Genomic DNA, 20935 nt, shown 5'->3' with positions numbered 1-20935 from the left:
TAGTGGGCATGCTTGACCACCTCTCTATTCACTCAGGTTAAGGCTGTCTGTACCATAAAATTGAATGATTCACCCTATTCACACAGGGTTCTGTTAAATCCCCATTTTCAAGATTATAGTCACCCCCCTTTTGAATATACATTTATCAACTATCTTGTGAATAATACATATGTAATTCTTAATAAAAGCAATATTCTAACATTTCGATGTTATACCCTCTTTTATACACTTCTCAATCGCTGGGAGTCTGAATGCGGAGACCCCCACCAATCCTGAGAAGAAGAGTTCTATGTGAATGGTGCAGTGGTCTATCACGCATATTGCCACTCCATTCATAATGGGAGTCCCAAAGATAGCTAGACGCCGCACTCAGCTGGCCTGCAGCACTCCCATAAGAATGAATAAAGGTGCTGTCATGATTGTGTCATGGCCTGTCACCGAGGTATCATGGCCAGCTGACAATCCAGTAGCAGCGAGTGCTAGAAGATCACAGAGATTGGCGGCACGTGTTGCTATCTGACAGTTATGTTTCTGAAGCCATTAGACTCTAGGATCCTAGGAAACTGTCAGTCCTTCATAGCAGTTGGTATCCTCTGACTTCCTTTATTTACCTCACCCTGGGGTAGTTAGGGTGTGGGTTATAGTTTGTTCCTGGCTGAGGTCTGTAGAAGTCATCTTCTGGTGCTTCTGAGACTTCTGTGGTTGCTGTTGCTCAGATAAGTGTTTGTCTTTTGCTATCTACCAGGGGCTCTGGTGATTGCAGTCATGTTTCCCCTGTATTGTTCCCTTGTCTCTTCCTTTAGCATTTAGTGGAGTTGATGAAGAGATCATCCCACACCGTTCCCTATATAGGGTCCAGCACTAGGGATGCCTAGGGTCAGGTATCAGGCTCGACTCAAAAGTGTGAAACCTATCTAGGGTGGTGAAGGACCCCAGGGACCAGCTGTAGGTTGTCGTCAGGGGTCATCACTTCCCCCTTTCCCTATCTATAGGGCCAGCGTCGGACTGGCTACCGGAGGAATATCCAGTAATGCCAGGCCTGGATTCTGGTACCTGCATTGCACTCCGGAGCTCTCACCTGAGCTCCAGAGTGCAGCCTAGACTGTACCGCGAGCACCGAGTGATTGATTCCCCGGCGATTGTGGTTCAGTTCATGACAGCTGCAGACAGGCCGGGCTGATCTCCGGAGTTCAGGTGAGAGCACCCTGGCATGTCTGCAGCTGACATGAACTGAACCGCAATCGCAAGATTCCTCCGGTAGCCAGTCCGACGCTATAAAGGGCATTCCTTCACCCTTCCTATGAGTTGTCCTATACTAGTGGTATAGCCTCTCTCCCCTGTTGTGAAAGCTGCAGGTGGTATGATCGACCACCACTCTATTCACACCCTGGTTCTTGGGAATGGCGGGAGTCCCAGAGGTCACATCCTCACAATCAGGATGCTATTTCCATACCCTTTGGAAAGGGGATGATTTTCAAACTTAAGAATACCACTTTATTCATTTTTTCATGTACACACGTGCTCAAAATTGTTGGTACCCCTCATTCAATGAAAAAAAACTCACAATACTCAAAGAAATAACTTGAATCTGACAAAAGTAATAATAAATAAAAATCTATGAAAATGAACAAATGAAAGTCAGACATTGCTGCTTTTCTGCTTCCATAGAATTTAAAAAAAATAAAACTTGTGAAATCGGAAATGATTGGAAACAGAAATGATGGTTCCTTCCTTAACTTAATATTTTGCTGCACAACATTTTGAGGCAATCGCTACAATTAAATGATTCCTGTAACGGTCAATGAGACTTTTGCTCCTCTCGACAGGTATTTTGGCCGCTCCTCAAGAGCAAACTGCTCCAGTTGTCTCCTGTTTGAAGGTTGCCTTTTCCAGATGGCATGTTTCACCTCTTTCCAAAGATGCTCAATATGATTTAGGTCAGGGCTTATAGAAGCGACTTCAGAATAATCCAATGTTTTCCTCTTAGCCATTTTTGGGTGTTTATAGCTGTGTGTTGTGGGTCATTATCCTGTCGCAAGACCCATGACCTGCGACTGAGACCAAGCTTAATGACACTGGGCAGCACATTTCTCTCTAGAATCCCTTGATAGTCTTGAGATTGCATTATACCCTGCACAGATTCAAGACACCCTGTGCCAGATGTGTCGCGGGCGGAGGAGACGCGCTCGCCACGCTCGGGTCCGGGGCTTCTGCTGCTGCTCGGTGGCTCGAGCGGTGGGCCGGACCCGGGGACTCGAGCAGCGCTCCTCACCCGTGAGTGAAAAGGGATGGTTTGGTTAGGGAGATTGTTCGTGACACCACCCACGGGACGTGGTGATGATGGCACCACCGCTGCTGGTAACGGGGATCCCGGGAGAGATGGTAGGGAGCAGCTAGGATGTTGTCCCCTCCGTGGGTAGGGGGTTGGTGATCCCGGGGCCCGGTGGTGTAACGGGGAGGCTGGATGGCTGGGGTGCAGGGTTGCAGGGACAGTGCAGCGCGGTGCCGGACGGCACTGGTGTACTCACTCAGACAATCAATAACAGAGTCTCTGGTAAACCAAACGGCCGGATGGACGGGTCCCGCAGCCGGCTGCAGTGTTGTTGTTGTGCTCTCCCCGGACGGCTGATGGTGGCTGTCTTTCCCTGCACCTTTTAGAATGTTCTGACTCCTGTGGTTGCCCACCGGTAGTCCGCTGCCCGGCGTATAGGTGCCATGGGAGCCCGTTTTGCCCGCAGGCGCTGGCCCTTGGATCTCTAGCCTGTGGCGGTGGCTGTATATCCTCACGGGTTGAGCGGTTGCCTTCTGTCGGGACTTGGTTGTTGGGAAACCCCTGGGGTTCCTGTCACACTCGGATTTGACTATTGACGGCGGCTCCAAGCCTGGTCGGGGTCCGATGGAACTGCCTGTGTGTGCTTAGCTTCACTGCGCTCCCCGGTTCGGTACCAGTGGGCCACTGCCCAGCCCCGGTCCTTACGGCTTTGCAGAGTTCCACCAACTCCTGCAGACGGCCACCACCGTCTGCCAACCTTGCTGTCAGTGCCTGGGCTCCTACCCAGGCACACGCACACGTTTCACTCCTCTCACTTTCACCTCCAAAACTATATGACTCCTTTTCCCGCCTCCAGGCCTGTGAACTCCTCGGTGGGTGGGGCCAACCGCCTGGCTTCGCCCCACCTGGTGTGGACATCAGACCCTGGAGGGAGGCAACAAGGGTTTTTGTCTGACTGTTGTAACTGTCTAGGGTGGGGGGGTGTATGTTGGTATGTATGTGACTACCTGGCTAGTCCAGGGCGTCACAGATGCAGCAAAGCAGCCCCAGAACATAACAGAGCCTCCTCCATGTTTGACAGCAGGGACAGTGTTTTTTTTTTCTTGATATGCTTTATTTCTTCGCCTGTGAACATAGAGCTGATATGCCTTGCCAAAAAGTTCAATTTTTGTCTGATCTGTCCATAGGACATTCTCCCAGAAGCTTTGTGGCTTGTCAACATGTAGTTTGGCAAATTCAAGTCTGGCTTTTTTATGACTTTTTTCAACAATGGTGTCCTCCTTGGTCGTCTACCATGAAGTCCATTTTGGCTCAAACAATAACGGATGGTGCGATCTGACACTGATGTTCCTTAAGCTTGAAGTTCACCTTTAATCTCATTAGAAGTTTTTCTAGGCTCTTTTGTTACCATTTGTATTATCCGTCTCATTGATTTATCATCAGGAGGTTGGCTACAGTCCCATGGATTTTAAATTTCTGAATAATATGTGCAACTGTAATCAGAGGAACATCAAGCTGCTTGGTCTTATAACCTTTACCTTTAACATGCTTGTCTATAATTTCCTTTCTAATCTCCTGAGACAACTCTTTCCTTTGCTTCCTCTGTTCCATGTTGAGTGTGGTACACACCATGTCACCAAACAGCACAGTGAGTATCCGTAGCCCTATATACAGGCCCACTGACTGATTACATGACTATAGACATCTGTGATGTTAATTAGTTGAGATACCTTGATTTAGCATGTCCCTTTTGTCACATTATTTTCAGGGGTGCCATAATTTCTGTCCAGACTTGTTTCATGAGTTTTTTATTTTATTTTTTTTTTAATTTTGTGGAAGCTGAAAAACAATGTCTGACGTTTCATTTGTTCATTCTCATAAATCTTTTATTTATTATTACTTTTGTCAGATTCAAGTTATTACTGTGACCATTGTGGGTTTTTCTTTCATTAAACGAGGGATACCAACAATTTTGACCATGTGTGTATCACCTCTTTGTAAAACCTCCATCTGTGACCTCTATTTACCCTCCTGCGACATTTGGAAAGAGGTAGAGCTGTAAAACACATTAATGTGCCCAGATAACTGCAGAACTGTGTAAGTTGCCATTTTCGATACCTATAGTAATTCTAAATGAAAATCACAAAGAGCATACTAAACCAAAAAGCGAAAAGAGAAGCAATGTGTCAAAGGGCATTGACATGACTTTGTTCTTGCCTAAAACACATCAGTATTATCTGTTTCTAGCATAACAGAGGACGTTTTCTTATTAATGAGCTGCCATTCCTCTTGTCCTCTCCATTTATTACAAGGAAATAAATATGGAATACGTTGCTATTGTAATTCAGTATGTGAAACGCCTGAGCTATTTATATTATATCCTCTGGTCCCAGTGTGTTATTTTCTATCTCTTTAGTCAGGTCATCTAGCAGACTTTTAGAACAGAATGTGTTATGATGCCGACCTCCCCCATGATGTTGTGATCAGTATCGGTGTACCATCTCTGAAACGCGTCATGTCATCATTACTGGTGCGGAGGATTTCAGAACACAACAAACAAAAGGGATAAACTGTATCGTTATATACAAATGCAATCATTGTCCAGGAACAAAGCAAAAAGAATGGCCACAGTATAGCTCCTCTACTTAATCTTTTCACTTTTTCCTCCAGATCCGAGCCAGAAGCCATTTAAAAGGAAACGCTCTATCATTAACTGGACCTTTTGGCGCGGTTCGAACTCTCAGCTGGATAATATCCCTCTTTCTCCAACCTCTTCAACTCCTGGAAAGCTTTTTGGACTTTCCTTGCCAACCATATGTGAGAATGACAACCTGCCCAAGTCTGTTATGGTGAGCATAATTTCCAAAAACTTTTCTAACTTGGAAGCACATCAGATGTCTAAATATTTTACCATATTGCTTCACTATACACAGCTATAAATCACAATGGTGGCCTTTGTGTAGTTCACCTTTTAAAAAAGAAAAACAACTACTGGCAGCTGTCACTTGGGGCAGTGCTTTACATACAGATTTATACAGTTGTTTTTTTAGATAAGCTCCACCTAGTGGTGGCTAAAAGTAGACAAAAGGTTATCTTTTCTGTCTTTGCCTAGTTTGTATGGAACTAGGCAACAGAATAATATTGCTCCAACCATTAAAAAATGTTTTCTGTAATTAATGAGCTTTAATCTTATTATTTAATGAGGTTTACGCCTATTAAGATTATTATTATTAGAACTATTATTTTTTATTATTGAAAGGCGGACTGGAGTTTTAGGCTGCGTGCCCACGATCAGCTTTCACAGAGTTTCGGATGCAGCATGTTTCATTGTACAGTACAAGCACAGTAGATGGGATTTCTAAAAATCTCATGGCCACTGTGCTTGTTTTTCCGCAGCAAACACTGACCTGCGGTGCGGTTTTCCGAGCCGCAACATGTCAATAATTTGCTGTTGCAAGTGTCCTTCGCAGGGAGAGCAGAGGAGAGAGACCCCAACTCCCCCGAGCTAGGATCATGGGCACGGGCAGCTGCCGTCTCCAGCGGAGGAGACTCGCGGCCCTGCAGGTCACCCACTGCGTCCAGGATGCAGCGGGTCCTGATCGTGTGTACATACCCTTACACAAGGGTTAACTGAGGTTCTTGGACCCCGGGATCCCAGCAACCAAGTTCCTTGGGTGGCAGGGGACGCTAGGTGCTGCTGCTACCTCTGCAACACCCCGGATCTTACTTTGAGGGGTTATATCTCGATATCATTTAAAAGGCTAATAATAATACAGTTTATGGTGTAGAACATTTCGTCTACTTTTTTGAGGTTTGGTTATTAGGCCCCTCAGATTTCAGATAAAAGTCCGGCGAATGCACCAATTTCAGCTGAACTGGTCAAGAAACTAAAGTTTATGGGGACCCCCCAACTGCCCCCCAACAGATGGTGGTGGGATAGAGAATGATGGGACATGATGATTTGCGACACTTAATCCTTTTCTTTCCCGGAGAGATGAACTGCTGCCAGAGGTGCAATATAATATGGGAATTTGGGAATTCATGAAATCAGGAGCAGAGACCGCCATCGAGGAAATTCCTCTGCAAAAAAAAAATCTAGTATTGTGAAAACAGATATTTATGGCAGTAGGAAATCCACGACTTATAAGTGCCCTAATAGAAGTTGGTGGCGGGTCTTATCATGATGTCTCTATACCAGAAAATCCAGCATAATTAATAACATGATATATCTGAGATGCCAAATCAAAGAAAAAATGTAAATTGAACCTTACATACAATGTGAACCAAGCACACTTTATCCCATGGTATCGTTTTCCTAGTGTATTAAGTAGATTACTGGCCACAAGTAGGGAACCAGTGGATTGGCAAATGCCTATGGGCCTCCAGGAGTCCTGCGGAAGAGTCATAGGCCCAGATTCAACAAGGAGTTTTTGCCAAAACGCCTTTGAAGGTGTGCCAAAGATGCACAAAAATGTCAGTGCCTTTATACAGAAGTCCTGTCCAGCTCCGCCAAAGTGGGCAGATCTGGGGTGGGCCGGGTGTGTCAAAGCCCGTCAAACAAATTCATCATGATTTACTCCATCAAAGTGTCACAACATGCCATAAATGTACACCTCCCCAAGCTTGAGTATCATTTTTGATGGAGGCGCACAGCACTTGTAAGACGTGTCAAATCTTAAGAAGGGCAGGCTTCTTAATGAAATTGATGCAACTTACTCCACTACTCCCTTCAGTAAGGGGTGCTTTACACGATGCCACATCGCTGCCGATATATCGGGGTCACGTTGTTAGTGACGCACATCCAGCGCTGGTAGCGACATCACAGCGTGTGACACAAATGAGCGACGATCAACGAGCGCAAAAACGTGCAAAATCGTTGCTCGTTGACACATCATTCATTTCCATAATATCGGTGCTGCTGCAGGCTTGTCATTCCTGCGGCAGCACACATCGCTGTGTGTGACGCCGCTGGAACGACAACCATCTCCTTACCTGCCTCCACCGGAAAAGGAGGAAGGAAAGAGGTGGGCAGCAGGTTCCGGCCGCTAATCATCTCCCCTCCTTTTCTATTGGGCGGCGGTTCAGTGACGCTGCTGTGACGTCGCTGTGACGCTGAACGAACCGCCCCCTTAGAAAGGAGGCGGTTCGCCGGTCACAGTGACGTTGCAGAGCCGGTATGTGTGTGTGACGCTGCCGTAGCGATAATGTTCGCGACGGCAGCGATCACCACATATCGGCCGTACAACGGGGGCGGGTGCTATCGCGCTCAACATCACCAGCAAATGCTAGCGATGTCGCAGCGTGTAAAGTACCCCTAAGACTTGTGTATAAAATGCCAAACTTAACTAATTGGAGCAATAAACTACATGAAACATTGTTTATTCTGTTCTTACAAGACTACTGCAGTAGAGGCATAAGGCTCGATTCATGATATGTGGCTTTTTTTCAAGTCACTTTTCTTTTTTGACTTCTGGCACTTTTTGATATTTTTAGCACCAAATTCTTCAAAAATGGCACATGCAGATTCATTTTTGCGCCAAATAAAAATGCTCTTTAAATTTGGTTAATTTTTTCATAATTTTTTTTTTGCGCTTACCTGTCTACTGGGTCTTCACTAGAGCCTCTGATGGTAAGGATGGGCTGGGCCGCAAGTAGACACCAGATACCTCTCCAGGGTGGTCCCCGGGACTGCAGCAGCTGACTGGAGGGTCAGAGGTGCGGGTATGAGGTACAGGTGGGCGAGACAGAGGCGATCAGACGGTCCAGGGCAAAGGCAGGCAGCACAGTGTCAGGGCACAAACTTGAGCTCAGGAAGGGCGGGAAAGTAATCCGGGTCAACAGCGGAAGACAGAAAATGACAGAAAGCATAAATTAGGTGGTAACACGCTAGGAAACACATCGGGCAAGGAGTGGTGGGAGGAGGTGCGTAAAATAGACCCTGCTCACTCAGGATGTGTTAGGAAACCTAATCTCTGCAGGACACAGCAGAGTTAAATTTCTGCAGAGACCGATCACTTCCCCCTAAAGCCAAATGAAAGCCACATGCAGAAGCAGCAGTGCAGAGCAGTGCTGCAATAGGCAACTCAGCACAGAGCCCTGACATAGGGAGATGCAGCGCAAAGACCATGGTGGGTGGGGCGGCACTGAGGAGGTATGCGAGAGGCAGAAACGCCCTAATAAGTTGCAATATTTTTGTGCAACTCAAAGATTTACATGTCAGTCCCAGCCACTTACGCCAATATGGGTGCAACATGGGTGGGATAGGCCATGGCTACGTCCACCAGTGAAATTCATCATAGGTTACGTCACTAAAGTCACAAGACTTATGGGTGCTTGCGTACATTTTCAGAGATGGCGCACGCTGTGTAACAGACGCGCCCAATTTGTTAAGCAGCACGAGCCACTTAATGAATCATGAGACTGTACTCCAGCAAGCGCTCCATTAAGACCGGTATGTGCTACGTCAAAGTAGTCTACATTAGACTAGGGTAGGGTCACAGTCTACATGAAACATGGTTTCTTTCATGCAGATTACTCAAGATAAATAATAATTTTACACAACGACAGCAAATCCGGTGGTATTGTACGTGTGAGTTAAACAAAGTGCCTGTAAAATAAAAAATTAATCTTCATTTACACATTTTCTACAGGGTTGTACGTGTCTGGAAAAATGTAGCTATTAAGCATTGGCCTAAGGTTTAAGGAACTGGCACAGAGTAGACAGAAAATTTTTAGATTATACATTGCGTGTTGTGAATGTTAATGTCATATGATGTATGACTGCACCGCCCGTACGTGACAATGTAAGCAGAGCTTAAAATATAGCACTAAACTACAGCACTCTATATATCTGACTGCCGAGCACGTACAGGATTATGGAGGTCCAACATCACTAACTGTATGAAACACAGATCCAGATCCAGCTTTGGAGCAGATGTAAAGACCATCATTAAACCAGAATGTCCCCCGAAAAAAAAAAAAAGTTATTTTAGCCAAACCCTTCAGCTAAGAGGTTAGGAATGATATACAGTGGGTTCAAAGTTATGTCTATTCTGGAAAAAAACAAATATGGTCTCCAGGAGGCCCCACAAAAGTCAGAAATGGGCAGCGGCATAACTAGTGGAGCATCAGTCGAATACTGATAGTAGCATCTTGCATCACATATGTGAGGAAGCCACATAGTAGAGGTAGACAGAAGTCATTAAAAGGCACAAGATTCATGGGCAAAACCTGTTGATGTTCATGGTAAGGATGGTCAACATGTCTCTTACTCCCCATTGGGCTCAGTTTCTGAAATTTCAGCTCCTATACTACATTCTTATAGTGTGGTTTAGGAGTTAATAGAAGTAATCGTGTTACCCTCACTAGTGGCCCAGGCTATTTTAAAAGATTGTCCGTATCAGTCAAGAAAGAGGAGTTTAGCATACCAATGAATCAGCCATGAAACAGGAGGAGTCTGGCTTAGCCAATGAATTGAGCTGACAGACAGTCTCATTCATACAGGATAGCCTGGCAACTGCTCTATCTCTATTGCTGTGCTTTAGCTCTCTGCTCTAGCTCAATCTCTGTGCTAGGCTGAACGGAGCCAGGGCAGAGCCATGGGTGTAGTGACCCATGACTCACCTTTGCAGGGCAGCAAGGGGTTAATGTTTTTCTGTAGAAAGAGCGGGCTTTTGCGGGGTCAAGAGTTTAGGGGGGGTGGATCTATAGGGCCAGGGGAGGGGACAGGGTGGGGGCTGTATATATGTCCAGGGAGAAAGGGGGGGGGGCACTACTTCGGCGCGAGGTACCATTAGAGAAGGTCCCCGTGTCACCTCACCTTGTCTCCCCCTGATCTGATGGCATCGGCTGCAGGACTCCTGGAGCAGCTTCGGGCTGCTGCCGGCGGCGCAGATGGAGCAGCGATCAGGACAGCGTTGAGGGAGATCCTGGGAGGTCCGGATGCGGTGTCTGAAGCTGACCCCCCACCGCTCCGGAGTGGGCGCAGGACGAGGGCACCGGAGAGGTTCTCGCCTGATGCTGCTCCTGGTCCTCAGCGGCGCCGTAGGAGCCCCTCCGGGGACCCTCCTCACCACAAGAATCCACCTGCAGCAGCTGGCAGGAGCAGGCGAGGGAGGAATCCTGCTCGGCGTTCAGGACCTGCGGCGGTGGGCGGTCCCTCCAGGGGTCATGTGACCGGCTCAGCTGCCTCTACTGCTTTGAGCTACACCAAAATGGCGGCGGTCCTCCCTGGCGATGCTCCTGTCGGGGGGACTGCTAGACAGCATGGAGATGGAGTTTCTGCGGGGCCTCCGGGGCCGGGAGTGTGGAATACGACTCTGCAAGGAACATCACCGGCCGAACCCAGGATGGATGCAGCTTCCAGGATGACAGCGCGCGCTGGGTTCGAGGATCCTGCCAGGAGTGGGGCATCGCAGCTGCGGAGATCATCGCCAGAGAGGAGGTCGCGGTCCAGGTTCCGCTCCCCTTCGACGCGGAGGAGCGGATCGCCATCAGGGAGGTCAGCGACGGGGAGAAATTCGCCCGCACGGCAGGGGCCTGCGCCATCCCGGTCGAGGTCGCGATCCAGGAGGAGGTCGCCTTCACGGTCGGCATCTGAGGGGAGTCATCCTGCATCTCATTATCCGGTTCGCTCCCGGGTCATCCGACCAAGGTCGAGCGCGGCGGGTTCCCAGGTCCCCCCTGGTCGAGCTGCCGAAGACGTTTCCGTGCTGGTCCATTCTGGAGGAGAGCGTCGTCTGGAGTCAGGATTTTCGGCTGGTGGGTCTCATGTACCGACGCAGCTTGGTGAGTACTCCTCTATGTTGTGTGCGTCCTCACCTAGTTTAGTTTCCCCGGGAGTGAGCAGGGGCCAGGCGCAGGGCGTCATAGGGGGTCTGGGGGTCGCGGGGCCGAGCGCGGCGGGGTTTGATGTCGGTAGTCTGACCAATGTTTTGAAGGGTGTGCGTGATTTGTTGGCGCAGTTGGATAGGACGAGTCAGGGGGCGTCCGGGTCTCCTGTCCCAGCGTGGGTGCCGGATTCTGGGGCGGCAGCATCGGCCGTGGTTGTGGTACCGACGGGAAGCGAGGTGGTTGCTGGGGATAGTGTGGCGGATCCCGGGCAAAAGGAGAAGGATAAGGAGGGAGATAGGATTATTTTGGATGATAGGGCCAGAGGGGAGGTGTACGTTTGTTTTGAGGGCCCCCTGGGGGCGCATTTAAAGAAGGAAGTGAAGGAAAAGATTTGGAAGGATGAATACGTGGAAATTTTTTCCCTCCTTCCTTTGGAGAAGTTTAATTTGGATAAGAAAAAGAAGGATGATAGCAAGAAGGAGGAGGAAGAAAAGCGGAGGTGGCGGCTGATCCCTCAAACGTTTGTTAACTGGTTGCAGGCTTTTGCGATCCTAGCTAGCGTCATTGGCGAAAAGGCGCCGGATAATTGTTCTGGGCTATTCTGCTACATGGATGCTATAGCGGAAGCTCATAGGATTTATGGTGGGCAGACATGGTTGCGGTACGATGAACAATTTAGGCAGCGGAAAGCCGTGCGACCCAGTATCCGTTGGGATCAGAAGGATATTGGTTTATGGTTAAAAGTCATGGCTCCGGCTCGTTATGGTCAGCCCTTTCACGGGGGGGCCGGGTCGGCCGGCCACACTACTGCTGGGGGTGCGGGGACCCAGGCAGGGGGTGTTGGAGCAAAGGCAGGTGTGTGCTGGCAGTTTAACGACAGCCAGTGCAAGTTTGGAACCTCCTGCAAGTTTAAGCATCAGTGCTCAGGTTGTGGAGGGTCCTCCCATGGAGCAGCTCGTTGCTTTAAGAAGGGTAGGCCCAAGGCAGGGGGAGATTTGGGAAAAGGGGGTGAGCCCGGTGAGGCTTCACGAGATGGCCCCTTATCTAGATAGATACCCCAAGCGGGATAAGGCGGTATTGTTGGAGGATGGTTTTCGTGTTGGTTTCAGGATCCCCCCCCCTCCTCATGTTGTTCCGTTTCAGTTAAAGAATTTGTTGTCGGCGCGGCGACACCCAGAGGTTGTGGCTAAAAAGCTTTTTGGGGAGGTTGCTTGTGGGCGGATGGCGGGTCCGTTTGCATCCCCCCCCATCCCCAATTTGGTAGTATCTCCGTTAGGGGTCGTCCCAAAGAAGGAGCCGAACAAATTTCGGCTCATTCAGCATTTGTCGTTCCCCAAGGGTTTGTCGGTGAATGATGGTATTGACCCAGACCTCTGTGCGGTGGTTTATACCTCGTTTGACGCAGCCGTCAGCTGGGTTCGGAAATGTGGTCGGGGAGCATTGTTAGCGAAGACGGACATCGAGTCGGCATTCCGCTTGCTGCCGGTGCATCCTGAGAGTATGCGACTGTTGGGTTGTTTTTGGGACGGTTCCTATTTTGTTGATCGTTGCTTACCAATGGGGTGTTCCATTTCTTGCGCTTATTTTGAAGCGTTTAGTTCCTTTTTAGAATGGGCAGTGTGTGATGTGGCGCAGCTCTCGTCGGCGATCCATTATCTTGACGATTTTTTGTTTATCGGCCCCGCTGGGTCGGCAGTGTGTCAGACGTTGTTGGGGACTATGGAGTGGTTGTCTGGCCGGTTCGGGGTCCCCTTGGCTCAGGATAAGACGGAAGGCCCGTGTACTTGTCTGAATTTTTTGGGTATCACTATTGATACTGTGTTGATGGAGTGCAGGCTGCCTGAAGAAAAGATCTCAGCCTTGCGGGCAGAGGTGGGATCGGCTGCGCGTCTTAGAAAAATCCAGTTGAGGGACCTCCAGTCTTTGTTGGGTAAGCTTAATTTTGCTTGCCGCATCATGCCCATGGGCCGCGTTTTCTCAAGAAGGTTGGCGTCGGCGACCGCTGGAGTGCGCTCCCCAAGGCATTACATAAGGTTGACTCGGGACCTTAGGGAGGATTTGGCGGTATGGGGCAGTTTTTTAGAGAAGTACAATGGCCGGTCGCTAATGATTGCGGAAGTCTTAGATGATTTTGATTGTGAGCTCTTCACCGATGCCGCGGGGGGTAAGGGCTTTGGAGCTTACTTCGGCGGCAGATGGTGCGTGGGAGAGTGGCCCGCGGCTTGGCATGAAGCAGGGTTTACACGGAATTTGACTTTGTTGGAATTTTTTCCAATTGTGGTGGCGGTGTCCGTTTGGGGAGAGCATTTCAGCAACAGAAAAATTCGTTTTCACTGTGACAATATGTCAGTAGTCATGGCAATTAATAACCTGTCGGGCGCGTCTCCTCCGGTGGTCCGCTTGTTGCGGTACTTTGTGTTGCGGTGCCTTTGTCTTAATGCGTGGGTTGTGGCAGTGCATGTACCGGGGGTTGAGAACGCCATTGCTGATTCCCTTTCTCGCTTGCAGTGGGATCGTTTTTGGAGCCTGGCACCGGAAGCGGAGTCCGCTGGCAGCATCTGGCCGGCGGAGCTCTTGGAATTGGTGTTCGAGAGGCGAGTTCGTTGATCAGAGCATCATTGGCCCCTGGCACGTGGGCTGCGTATGAAGCAGCTTGGATGGAATGGACAAATTGGAGGCAGGAATTTGGGGCGGGGGAGTCTGCCGAGGATTCTGTAGGCGCTTTGCTTTGTTGGATGTGCCGGATGGCTTCCGGTAAGTGGTCTTTTTCCAGGGTTAATCGGTTTATGGCAGGGGTTGCGTTTGGTTGTAAATTGCGGGGGATGGTTGACATAACAAAGAATTTTTTGGTTCGACAAGCTGTGAGGGGCTTGAGGAAGGGGCTTCATAGACTGGACAGTCGGAGGCCGGTGTCATTCCAGCTGCTGGAAGAGCTGGGTGCGCAGCTGGAGCGAGTGTGTGTTTCCTATTTTGAATTGGTTTTGTTTCGGTTGGCGTTTTCCTGGGCTTTCTTCGGAGCTACGAGGATAGGCGAATTGGTGTCCCCAGCGTCATCCCGTGGGGGGGTGTTTTGGGAGAAGACACAGTTGATTTGGGAGACTCTGTGGAATTTTGGATCCGGCGGTCTAAGACGGATCAACTTGGTCGGGGAAGAAGGGTCACTTTATGGGCATTGGCGGGGGCCTTGATGTGCCCTGTCTCTTGTTTTAAACAGTACTTAGAATTGGGGCCTGGCCGTACGGGCCCGTTGTTGAAGCATCAGGACGGATCGTTTTTGTCCAGGTACCAGTTTGTGGCAGTCTTTCGGAAATGCCTGGAGAGGTTGGGGTTGGAGGCGGACAAGTTTTCAGCCCACTCTTTTCGCATTGGGGCGGCGACGGAGGCAGATAGGTGGGGGCTTCCAGCGGAGACAGTGAAGAGGATAGGCAGGTGGGAGTCGAGGAGGTTCAGGCTGTACGTCCGCCCCCATTTGTTGTAAAAGTCGTGGCTAGTCTGGTGTAGTGGTGTATTTATAAAAAAAAAAAAAAAAAAAAAAAAAAAAAAATTTGTAATGTTGTTCTCAAGTTAATGGCAGTTCCTGGAGTGTGTCTGACTTGTGGTTGTTGTATCCTCCCCCCCCCCTCTTTTCTGGTTTTGTTTTCTTTTATAGGTGGTGCGCCCCTGGTCTGGATTTTCGGCCATTCATTTGTTTATTGGGGGGCACTGAGAGCTGATGTGCGGCGCAATGGTCGGCAGTTGGGTTGGTCCAGAGACGAGGTAATCGTACGTTGGATCGGGGTGAGGGGCATGCGCTGGCGGCAGGTGTTGGTTGATTTTCACCGGTTCGCTCGATTGGATCGCACCCCGGATGTGCTGGTGTTGCACATTGGGGGAAACGATTTAGGGGCCCGCCCCTGTCGGGAGTTGATTCGGGATATACGGTATGACCTGCTCCGCCTTTGGTCAGTTTGTCGTAAGCTGAGGGTGGTTTGGTCGGACATTGTTCCCAGAAAGGTTTGGCGGGGGGCTCGGTCCCTGGAGGGGATCGACAAGACCAGAATAAAGGTCAACAGGGTGGTTGGGAATTTTGTGGCCAGGAATGGAGGAGTTGTGGTTCGGCACAGGGACTTGGAGTCGGGGGAGGGGAATTTTTGGCGATCAGATGGTGTGCACCTGACTGCCGTGGGTATTGATTTGTGGGCCTTGGGCATTCAGGAAGGTGTGGAGCGGGCACTCATTTTGGTGGGGTGACTCGCATTATGAGGTGTCAGGTAATGCTCGTGGTGGCGGTGGCGAGGGGGGTTCTTGGAGTCGGTGGAAATTCGGGGTGGGGGGTGGTACATCGGATAGATGGGGGACCACCCCCCTTTGTTTATTCTGGTATGGTAATTGCCTGGCGGACTTGGGGGGGCTCTCCAGGGGTGGGGTCCCCTGAGAGTCGGTTAGGGACACTGTTTTCCGGCAAAGGTGGTGCCCCCGAGCTTGTAGGCGCGGCTGGGGGCAAAATATGCCGGATGGTCTGGTAACAATATTTGGTGTCCGCCAGGTTTTTGGGGCTCCAAGAACCGCCCTTGCATTGGCAAAATGGTTATTTATTATCTGTTATAATGTTTGTTAATAAACCGGGCCGATTTGGCCAATTTATCCAAAGAAGGGTGTTGTGTTTTTATTAGCGGTTGGGAAAAAGGGGGGTTTGGGGTGGGGGATTCTGCTGACAATATGAAGAAAGCCTCTGCAGTAGGGCAGTCAAGGCTGAACGGAGCCAGGGCAGAGCCATGGGCGTAGTGACCCATGACTCACCTTTGCAGGGCAGCAAGGGGTTAATGTTTTTCTGTAGAAAGAGCGGGCTTTTGCGGGGTCAAGAGTTTAGGGGGGGTGGATCTATAGGGCCAGGGGAGGGGACAGGGTGGGGGCTGTATATATGTCCAGGGAGAAAGGGGGGGGGGCACTACTTCGGCGCGAGGTACCATTAGAGAAGGTCCCGCCCTCCCGCCCTATACATATATGTTTAATCTTTGTCGGAGAAGACGGTGGAGTCGAGGTTCATTTAATTTTATATTGGGGTTCGAGTCATTTCGGCGAGCGGTGGCGAGGGGGGTTCTTGGAGTCGGTGGAAATTCGGGGTGGGGGGTGGTACATCGGATAGATGGGGGACCACCCCCCTTTGTTTATTCTGGTATGGTAATTGCCTGGCGGACTTGGGGGGGCTCTCCAGGGGTGGGGTCCCCTGAGAGTCGGTTAGGGACACTGTTTTCCGGCAAAGGTGGTGCCCCCGAGCTTGTAGGCGCGGCTGGGGGCAAAATATGCCGGATGGTCTGGTAACAATATTTGGTGTCCGCCAGGTTTTTGGGGCTCCAAGAACCGCCCTTGCATTGGCAAAATGGTTATTTATTATCTGTTATAATGTTTGTTAATAAACCGGGCCGATTTGGCCAATTTATCCAAAGAAGGGTGTTGTGTTTTTATTAGCGGTTGGGAAAAAGGGGGGTTTGGGGTGGGGGATTCTGCTGACAATATGAAGAAAGCCTCTGCAGTAGGGCAGTCAAGGTCAATGCTCTAGCTTTGTACTTGATTTATGCCCTGTCTCTACTCTAGCTCTATCTATGTGCCTTTTGCTCTCTCTGTGCTCTAGCTTTAGCTCTAGCTTTGTGCTCTCTGCTCTCTCTGTGCTCTAACTGTATCTCTAGCTCTGTGCTCTCTGCCATATCTGTGGCCTGGCTTTATATCTAGCTCTGTCCTCTCTGCAATATTAATGTGCTCTAGCACTGTGCTCTATACTCTATCTCTGAGCTGCAGCTCAGTGCTCCCTACTCTCTCTCTCGAGCTTTGTGCTTCATGCTCTATCTCTCTCTGTTCTCTCTGCTCATATATCTGTGCCCTCTGTTCTATCTCTATGTTCTGCCTCTGTGCTTTCTGTCCTATCTCTGTGATCTAGCTCTCTGCTTTATCTCTGTGCTCTAGTCTCTGCTCTCTGCTCTATCTCTGTGGTATAGCTCTGTGATTTATCAATACACTATCTCTGTGCTCTCTGCTATATCACTGTGTTCTAGCTTTATCTCTAGCTCTGTGCTCTCTACTACATCTCTGTGCTCTAGCACTGTGCTCTATCACTGAGCTCTAGCTCTATTCTCTATCTCTAACTCTGTGCTTCATTATCTGTCTCTGTGCCTTCTGCTTTCTCTGTGCTCTTGCTTTATCTCTAGCTCTGTGCCCTCTGCTCTCTCTGTGCTCTAGCTTTATCTCTATCTCTGTGCCCTCTGCTCTCTCTGTGCTCTAGCTTTATCTCTAGCTCTGTGCCCTCTGCTCTCTCTGTGCTCTTGCTTTATCTCTAGCTCTGTGCCCTCTGCTCTCTCTGTGCTCTAGCTTTATCTCTATCTCTGTGCCCTCTGCTCTCTCTGTGCTCTAGCTTTATCTCTAGCTCTGTGCCCTCTGCTCTCTCTGTGCTCTTGCTTTATCTCTAGCTCTGTGCCCTCTGCTCTCTCTGTGCTCTAGCTTTATCTCTATCTCTGTGCCCTCTGCTCTCTCTGTGCTCTAGCTTTATTTCTATCTCTGTGCCCTCTGCTCTCTCTGTGCTCTAGCTTTATCTCTAGCTCTGTACTCTCTGCTCTCTGTGTGCTCTAGTTTTATCTCTAGCTCTGTGCTCTCTCTGTGCTCTAGCTTTATCTCTAGCTCTGTACTCTCTGCTCTCTGTGCTCTAGTTTTATCTCTAGCTCTGTGGTCTCTCTGTGCTCTTGCTTTATCTCTAGCTCTGTGCTCTCTCTGTGCTCTAGCTTTATCTCTAGCTCTGTACTCTCTGCTCTCTCTGTGCTCTAGTTTTATCTCTAGCTCTGTGCTCTCTCTGTGCTCTAGCTTTATCTCTAGCTCTGTACTCTCTGCTCTCTCTGTGCTCTAGTTTTATCTCTAGCTCTCTGCTCTCTCTGTGCTCTAGTTTTATCTCTAGCTCTGTGCTCTCTCTGTGCTCTAGCTTTATCTCTAGCTCTGTGCTCTCTGCTCTCTCTGTGCTCTAGTTTTATCTCTAGCTCTGTGCTCTCTCTGTGCTCTAGCTTTATCTCTAGCTCTGTGCTCTCTGCCATATCTGTGTCCTAGCTTTATATCTAGCTCTGTCCTCTGCAATATTTCTGTGCTCTATGCTCTATCTCTGAGCTCTAGCTCTGTGCTGTGACACTGCACAATGAAAGCACAATGCTTTCTGTTCTATGTGTTGTAGCTCTCTGCTTTATCTCTGTGCTCTACAGTAGCCCTATTCTCTAGCTGTATATCTTTCTTCTCTGCTCTATCTCTGTGCTGTATATCTGTGCTCTATGCTCTATTTCTGTGCTCTAGATCATTGCTTGTGGCAGACTTTCCTATGCAAGCATTGTTTCTGTGGCTTGATCTTCTTGAGTCTCAGATTATTGATCCTTTAGAAGCAGCTAAAGTATGGCTGTAGTTACACCAATGCTTTGTGAATAATTGTAATTATAATATCATCACTAAAGAGAACAAGACAAAAGAGACACCAACGACATTTGTATTTTAGGGAAACTGCTTTCTGAGAATGTTTTAGCTTGTGACAATCACATTACATTTTCTTGTTTGCATTCTGTGTGTAAATCATGTTTTATTACCTTCAGGATATGTTATCCGTCCTTTGCCAAGATGGACCATTCACAAGAGGCATCTTCAGACGTTCTGCCAATGCAAAATCCTGCAAAGAGATGAAAGAAAGGCTCAACTCTGGGCTGGATGTTGATTTCGCATGTGAATCTATTTTTGTCACTGCATCTGTGTTTAAGGTATGTGGGACTTTAATAATCTACTATTTTTACCCTATTTAATAATAGGGTAAAAAATTAAATGCAGAAAGATAGATGTGAGATATATAGATATCAGATACTTACAGCCTGATTCCCAACAAATTGGGATGTTGTGTAAAATGTGAAGAAAACAAGAATGCAATGATTTGTAAATCTCTTATAGCCATACGTTATTCACAACACAACTGCCACATGTTTTGCTCTAGACTTGCTGAGTGTAATTGGCGGCATCAGACACTGTTCAGACCACAGACTATGACACTCTTCACTATACTTTCTCTGGTGCTTCTGAGTTGCACAGACAGGCTCGGGCTTTGACCAGCTGTGTGCTCATTCGTGATCAGTCTAGCAGGACTAAATTTCTGCTAGCATGCTGGCTACCTTTCTGATCACATGTTGCGGGAGACCTATCACAGGTACTCCCTGTCTTTTTAAGATGGAGGAATTTGTCTTCCTTTGCCGACTATAGCCTTCTGTTACACTGGTCTATGTGCTATTGTGTTCAAGTAACTGGTGATTTACTGCATGCTGCTTGGTGTGCAGTAGAATTCCTTTTGTTGACTGGTTATTTCCTGAAAAAACTATAAGAATAAACCCCTAAAAATTGTTTGTTTTTTTTATTCCATTTAAAATCAGATATTAAAAAAAAAACACAAAATACAAAAAAGGTAAAGTGCTATAGTTTCAGAGGCAAGAATTGGCGGAATTGCCCTATTCCTCTCCCTACCATACCTCGGAGATTGGCACCCTAAAATTGCGAAATGGCGCCCCCACTCAGCGACGGCTCACCCTCTTTTTCCTATGCTGATCTAAGGTGCAGCTAATCTGGGAATATAGGAGTGCTGGTTATTTCCTCCCTGCTTTAGTTTTCCTCCTTATCACTTGTTGTCTGATTACCCTGTGTGAACCTGCTGTATGATAGAGTTTTGGTTTCACCTGTTTGTCTATCACTCTTGGTGTTTACATGCTCCTGTCCCAGCCCCCCCTCCCATGGAGTAGGGAGGAAGTGGGTACTAGATCAGGGCTGGTTAGGAGCACGGGTAGTAAGGTAGCCCAGGCATCATCACCATCGGACTTATCTCTGGGTTCAGGGTCAGCTAGGGCCCCTCTAGCCTGAGGGACAGTTTAGGAGCCCTGGTCCCCTGTGACAAGAACATAGGACACAATCAGAGATATCTATCCAGATAAATAGATATGTAAAGGGATATTAGATAATAGATTGGTAGATATTACATACATAGCTATAGAAATAGATAGGTATCTATCATTCTATTATCTACAGTGTGTCCACCCATATCCTGTCCAACACCATTAACGTGAGAACGGCGGCAGCTATAGGCATAGAAGTGGTATCTAGGTATAGTAAAGTAGCTATGCATTACACAATGAAACCACCTATAGCGCCACCTGGTGTAAAACAATGGAGTTAGCATTTTATTTCGAAAACGGAACAAAATAGACAAAAAAAGTGAATTACAAAGTTGTATACAGAAATGCTATGATTATAACGTGTAAAACTCACAAGGCTGCGGATGTGAAGCGATACCTCATGGAGACCTTCCTACAAGTCATTGGGTATGGTGGCTGCGTGGAGTGGCCTCCACGCTCACCTGACCTGACCCCATTGGACTTCTTTCTGTGAGGTCACATCAAACATCAGGTATATGCGACCCCTCCACCAACATTGCAGGATCTACGACGACGTATCACAGATGCTTGTGCAAACGTGTCACCTACCATATTGCACAATGTGCAGCAAGATACAGTATGCTGTCCAGAGTCCAGATGTGCATTGCAGCTGACGGTGGCCACTTTAAGCATCAAAGTTAAATGAGCGCCATATGCGTGACCAGCATTCAATGTTTTGGGGGGGGTCATTGGTTTCATATCATAGCATTTCTGTATGGAAGGTGTCGATTCATTTTGAATTGATGAAGACCCTGCAACTTTGTAAATCACTTTTTTGTCTATCTCGTTCCGTTTTCAAGATAAAAATGATAACTCTGCTGTTTTCCACCAGCTGGCGCAATAGGTGGTTTCATTGCGTAGCGCATGG

The 20935-nt window shown here is 48.3% G+C and overlaps 1 protein-coding gene across 1 annotated transcript in view; it reads left to right on the top strand.

The window, feature by feature from the left end:
• ARHGAP20 (Rho GTPase activating protein 20) overlaps positions 1-20935 on the top strand; it is a 196845-nt gene that overhangs the window by 162913 nt on the left and 12997 nt on the right. The window contains exons 10-11 of the mRNA XM_075337427.1: positions 4943-5121; positions 18697-18858. Of these exons, the coding sequence (XP_075193542.1) occupies positions 4943-5121; positions 18697-18858 (341 nt within the window). The remainder of the gene's footprint in view (positions 1-4942; positions 5122-18696; positions 18859-20935) is intronic.

The sequence above is a fragment of the Anomaloglossus baeobatrachus genome, chromosome 2 (genome assembly GCF_048569485.1).
Source record: "Anomaloglossus baeobatrachus isolate aAnoBae1 chromosome 2, aAnoBae1.hap1, whole genome shotgun sequence".
Lineage (NCBI taxonomy): Eukaryota > Metazoa > Chordata > Amphibia > Anura > Aromobatidae > Anomaloglossus > Anomaloglossus baeobatrachus.
This window is presented reverse-complemented; position numbering and strand designations above follow the sequence as displayed.